General features: G+C 41.9%; 1 protein-coding gene across 1 annotated transcript; it reads right to left on the reverse strand.

The window, feature by feature from the left end:
- Positions 1–1398: 1398 nt before the first annotated feature.
- LOC129257839 (ankyrin repeat domain-containing protein 27-like) lies at positions 1399–5527 on the reverse strand. Its single transcript, XM_054896251.2, has 3 exons — positions 4691–5527; positions 3711–4405; positions 1399–3003 (listed from the first exon to the last, which is right to left on the reverse strand). Exons 2-3 carry the CDS (start codon positions 4222–4224, stop codon positions 2054–2056), a joined length of 1464 nt encoding a protein of 487 aa, XP_054752226.2. The 5' UTR covers positions 4225–4405; positions 4691–5527; the 3' UTR covers positions 1399–2053.
- Positions 5528–6000: the final 473 nt, after the last annotated feature.

The raw sequence follows: 6000 nt of genomic DNA on the forward strand, positions 1-6000 counted from the left end.
TAACCAGAGTGATCATAGATATAGTGGGTTGGAATGAGTAAACGTCCAGTTAATTTGCTTCAAGGGCAACCTAAAAAACATACTTTTATAAGAGTGTTTTTTGATAGACATTGACTTATTGTTCAGACATGTATTATATGTAAATAGTTTTTGTTGTTCTGCTCTGGAGCGCCTTGAGCATCTAATGAAGATGGAACAAATTTCATGTATTATTATTATTATGACTATTCACAGTAAAAAAATATATATATTGTCCATCTACATGTGTGAAATAGCGCCATCTCATGGTAGACCAAGATCAATGACCTTTCAGGACAGAACCACGAATACAGAAGTCCAATGGGGCTGAATAACGAATGGTGTCTGTCAGTGTCGGTTCAATAGATCTATCTGCTCGTTGATCTCTTAAATCCAAAACTTTTCTGATTGGCCAAAATAAACGCCCGCTACTTCTCTTATTCCTAGAATTTTAGAACCTCCCCCCATACAACTTTTGCCCCGATATGCTTTCTTTGCTGTACTCAAGAGAAAACGCCGATATGCTCTAGTCAGATCCATGCCATCGGGCATTGCGATGAAATGAGCCTTTCCATTGTAATTGTGATGTTCTTTTTCTTTTCATGGTTTCGGAAAGACATTAAAATTGTCATTTTCTATTTCCTTTCATGATTTCGGATCGAAATCAAGATTGTGAATTTCTTTTTCGTGTCATGGTTTCGGATAGACATTAAAATTGTGATTTTCTTTTTTTCTTTTCATGATTTCGGATAGAAACCAAATTGCAATTTTCTTTATTTTTTTACATCGTTATTATCACCTTTCTCCCTCGTCTTATGTCTTTCACCTTTCTCTCTTTTCCCCGTTCTTTTTAAAAGAAAATACTGTTCTCTGTTTTATTTTCTCCGTTCACATCAATTTCTCGCTCTTATACTTTTGTCCTTTTTTCGCATTTGAATGCTCTTTCGTAACATTTTCTTTGTTCTCTTTTTATGTTGTCATGTTCTCCTGTAGCTTGTTCAACAAAAGCTCATGCTTGACACACAGCAGTCGATCGATTACTCACTCACTCACTTACTGCACTCACTCACTCACTCACTCACTCACTCACTCACTCACTCACTCACTCACTCACTCACTCACTCAATCAATCAATCAATCAATCAATCAATCAATCAATCAATCAATCAATCAATCATTATCAAATCAGTCAATTATTCAATCAATTATCAATCAGTAAATCAATCAATCAATCAATCAATCAACCATTCCTTTCATCAAATTAGCCAGGTATAAGCTTACTGAATTCGATCAACTTCATCTCCACTGAAAAAAAAACATGCTCACAGCACCTCACAATCATCTTAATAATACAAAATAAACGATACCATAAACATGCAATTAATTTGTAAGGCGATATAAATATATATTCTCTTTTCAATAATTTACACAATCATAAGATATCGATGTTTATATGACCAATGCGGTGTCCAGCACGACCACTCAGTGAAATTAGCACATTATAAGGCATCATAAATATGAATTTTCACGATAAAGCGGTGATTCGTTTACAGTATTTTTGTGCGTGGCATTTGAGATCAAAGAGTACATAATCAATATTCATTATAAAGCAACATCTTCAAACATATTTGATTTGCATCCCCCCTTGATTATCGTTTCGCCACTTGTCAAAGGAACCCTTATTCAATTTTGATGAATAGATAATGCAATTAATCGACAGATGAATTTATGAATTCGTTTGAACTCCTTTCAGTTTGTGTCATTTTTAGACATGATAATATTGCACAATAGTACTTAACCGACCATGAGGATAAACAAAAACTTAGAAGAAAAGTTCTGAAATTCGAAATTTCTCTTCAATCCAAAGTTTGGGACAAACCAATTTCTCCTTCGATTTTGAAATACGAGAAATGATTATCAGTATCCACAGAGTGATTATACTACGATGATACACAAATTGCACTTCTTTCACGGCGTTGATAAATGTGGTGCAGCAGATTTAGTGTTCAAAGTTCAGAAAATGTTCGTATTCTTTTCACCTGAAGAGGTAGGACGGCACGGTGTTGGAGGGCCTACCTTCCCACGAGTGTGAGATTCTAAGGGAAGGTCGCTTGTGAGAGGACATGCTGGCGATAGAAGCATCGTGCGGGCACCTCCTGGCTTGGACACTGCAGTTGGAAGGGAGTACGCGGATGGATTTCATAGTGGAGCTCATGGTCGGACTCTCCGATCTGATCTTGGAGGAGCCACCGTTTGACTTTGAGCTTGAAGTAGGAGGCATCTTTTCGGTGGTTGATGATTCCTCAACGATAGGCTCGGACGGAGATGGGCTGCGAGAAAGGGAAGTCGTCTCGGGAACGGGCGGGAGCTTCAGCCAGGTTGGGGTTCCCTTGCCACGGGCAAGTCTTGGTGATCCGGAGGCGGTCTGGTTGTGGAAAGGCGTGATCCTGTGGACTTTGTTGGGGCCGCCACCATAGACGCAGTGGCGAGCGGACGGCAGGGAATACCTTCTCCTGATCGGTGCACGCTTCCTCTCCTCCTCCATCTCGGCCTCCTCCTTGATTTCACCCTCGCTGTCTTCAGACAGCCTCTGGAGCCGTTTGCTAACTTGGAACACCATGCTGTTGGCTTGCTGCGCGTATTCCTTTGGGAGTGGGTATGCCTCGTACTTCGAAGCCACCGACAGTTTCGTGGGTTTAAGCCTTTCACTCCTCGGGCAATGCAGGTTGGAGTTCTCGATGACCTCTTTGAGCGTCTTGTGTCCCACAGCCTGACGGTGTTGCCTGGCGTTCAGCTTCCTCTGCGCCACTGGTGACAGGAGCAGGAGCTCGGGAGTGGAACAGCGCCCGCTCTCGATGGCGAAATCGAACGCTGTGCAGTAGGACGTTGACTCACGAATGTTGACATCTGCACGACCTTCTTGAACGAGGGCTCGACAGATTTCGGTGTTTCCTGCACGAGCAGCCTCCATTAGTGGTGTGACACCTGCACGGGAAATAAAAACAGGAACTTACTGGTTAATCTCCAAGGTTCTTCTTGTTTACTCAACAATACATCAACAAGATAACACGATAAATTACAAAATGTATCATATCCAAACTAGCAATAATCGGTATATCATCGAAGTCCCATATACGATGAAACATACGATGAGCAATGCATCTAACCTAAAGGATATCTATGCTAAGTAAGTAATTACAGAACAAGAGGAGAATTTCGTTAAGCCACCAGAGAGTCAATAATGTGGACTCTCACGTGGCAATACGTACAATTACTGTTTTCTTAAGATATTTAGCTCCTTGTTGCTTTATGGGGTAGAACCATGGTAAACATCAGTTACGGAAGGAATTTAAAGATTATAATGACGTAACATTACATTTTAGTGTTAAGACTAACACATTTACAACTGAAACCCTAACATCAACTTCTAACTGCAACAATTAATTGAAAACTAAACAAGATACTCGTATCTGATGTGGGCGTAACAGACCTAATTAATGAAATATCAAGTTTCAATGAGTCAGTGACAACTTGAGGCATGTAGCAGTCAGAATGCAAATTTGAGCCTCAGGGAATTTGTGCATTGCCTTCGAGTTTCTCTTCAGTACTTCTATGCTTTTTTAAATTATACATTTCAGAGATTATTTTTTTCTTAATACACATTAGTTACAAAAATATATATATAGTCTTACCTTTGTTGTTTGTGTCGTCAATTTTAAGTCCCAATCTCCCAAAGATGGTTAGAAGTGCAGTGACGACTTCGGGATGACCAGCTCGGCAGGCAAGCATGAGAGGTGTGTTTCCGTCGACATCGGCCACGTTGGGATCGACGCTGCTGTCTTCGGCGAGCAACCTGACCATTCCGACGTCGCCACAGCTGCAGGCGATGGCAAGAGCCGTCAAGCCGTCATTATCGGCGACGTTGACGTCGGCGTTCTTGGCGAGGAGCAGTTTGACTAGATCACGGCGAGCGGTGGCGGATGGCTCGCTCGAAGCGCAGACCTTCATGAGCGGTGTGCGGCAGCTGTCCTCGACGTCGCAGTGGTTGACGTCCACACAGGGCATCTTGATGGCGGAACGGATTTTGGAGAAGCTGTTCGACTTCAGCGCCGTCATCAGGTTCTGTGTAGGATCCATGACGATCTCACGAAAAGCTGTCTTGGAGAGCAGAGTGGAGGTACCACTACAGTTGGGTAAAGAGCGCATACTATGACTGAATATCCTCGCGTGATAGCAGACGGTTTTATCACGCTGATCAGACGATACGATAGCACACGAACATGTGACGATCACAGGTGTCGTCTGCTCTTGGAGAAGGTTGATAACTGATAAGCTGTGGTAGACCACGGGATGGAGTTCCACTGGAATAGAGTCCAAAGTCAATTACCTGTATTGGAAATACAAACAAAAGTATAATGATTAGTTAGTGAATATTAAGTTCATATGCAGTAATGATCTTGAGTGGAAATATACACCCGATAAGCAAGTAACAATTAATCAAAATACAGATATGCCTAACCTAAGTTCAGAGACAGTTCAGTGTCCATCCTTATACTATGAAAGTTAAATCTCCATGAAAATTGGAATATCTAGAAATATACATCAATAAAAATGATGATTTACAGTAGGTCCTATATTGATTAAGATAAATCAGACACAAAACGATACTTACAATTTTACCAGCAAGAACAATTAATTCCACAAAGTTGTAGGAAAACTCAAGTGAGCAGTTTGATGAATGTAGTAGTATATATTCAGTATCAATATTGAAGTATATCAAACAAATTATTTTATCCTTAGTCAGAGCGGTTTTGGTAGGTGTGTTCCGAATGAAATAAGGCGAAGTTCTGACTCACAGATGATCGTGCCAGCGTATTTATTGTACCGCGCCAGCGAATTACTTATTCCTCAGAATCGAAGTGCTTTGTGTTGTTACTGTGAACCGTTCGATATTCAACTTCATCGAAGGTGTGTAACCGGGCGTTGATGTGCTGTTCACCCGAGTGTGTGTTTTGTGTGTCATTCGTCATGTATGAGCTATGGGTGAATGGAGGCACGCCAAACCATGACGTCACTAGGTTTCGCGTTGCTCAGTGGCCAGTCACGAGACCAACCAACGGAGAGTAAACAAAGCCCGTGTCGTCTGCTAGTTACCTGCGATTTCTAGAAATCTCGACACTAACAGCACTTCATCACTGCGACAAAAACGCCAGTAAACAGTTACTCCAACAAGCAGGGACCTTCAGTGCAGTCGGATCATGGGTGAATCAGAAAAGTGTAATGGTTTGTTTTTTAATTCTCGTTGATGAACGCCGAGACATACAACAAAACTAAAGCTAGGGCATTGTATTGTGTGCCTCGATGAATAGGTATTGCGTTGAATGTTACGTATCGAACAGTGACGTGGGGCACGTGAAGATGAGATCCGAAACAAAAACCCCCAAAAACCTCGATGGCACGGAGCCAAAAAGGTGTCCGGTCCCACCTGCTTTTTCCGCCCACTTTCCATTTCCTCTTCTTTCGTCAAATCTTCTTCAAATTCAATTCCCATCAGATCTCAAATTATTACCCCAGCCCTCCTCTCTCCATCCCACCCCACCCCTCTCTCTAGATTTCCCTCTTCTCCCCTCCCCTCTCCATTCCCCCTCCCTCTTGGTACATATCAACCCCTTCCCCCAGTCTCCTTTCCATGTTTCCTGTATTTCTTTCCTGATTCCTCTTCCTTTCTCATTCTCTTAATTCTCTTGGCTCTTTATTTCCTTCCCCTCCAACTGTGACATCCCGTTTCTAATCTTTATTTGTAGCGGTATTTTCTTCCCCGGCCTATACTTCATCATGTTCACGCCATTTAGGGACTTGGGGTTTGCGGATGCTGTGAAGATTCACACACAAAAAAAATTGTACCATCGTTCATCCCATACTTCCCGGAGAAACATCTTAGATCAAGCTCTACACATCATAACAACATTTTTATGTCCATAG

Source organism: Lytechinus pictus, chromosome 3 (assembly GCF_037042905.1).
Source record: "Lytechinus pictus isolate F3 Inbred chromosome 3, Lp3.0, whole genome shotgun sequence".
Classification (NCBI taxonomy): domain Eukaryota; kingdom Metazoa; phylum Echinodermata; class Echinoidea; order Temnopleuroida; family Toxopneustidae; genus Lytechinus; species Lytechinus pictus.

Excerpts from the sequence above, each read along its gene's own strand:
- LOC129257839 (XM_054896251.2), bottom strand. The coding sequence starts at position 4,224 with ATGCGCTCTTTACCCAACTGTAGTGGTACCTCCACTCTGCTCTCCAAG. Across the intron at positions 3,004-3,710 it reads TGACGACACAAACAACAAAG|GTGTCACACCACTAATGGAG; the intron begins GTAAGACTATAT and ends TTTCCCGTGCAG.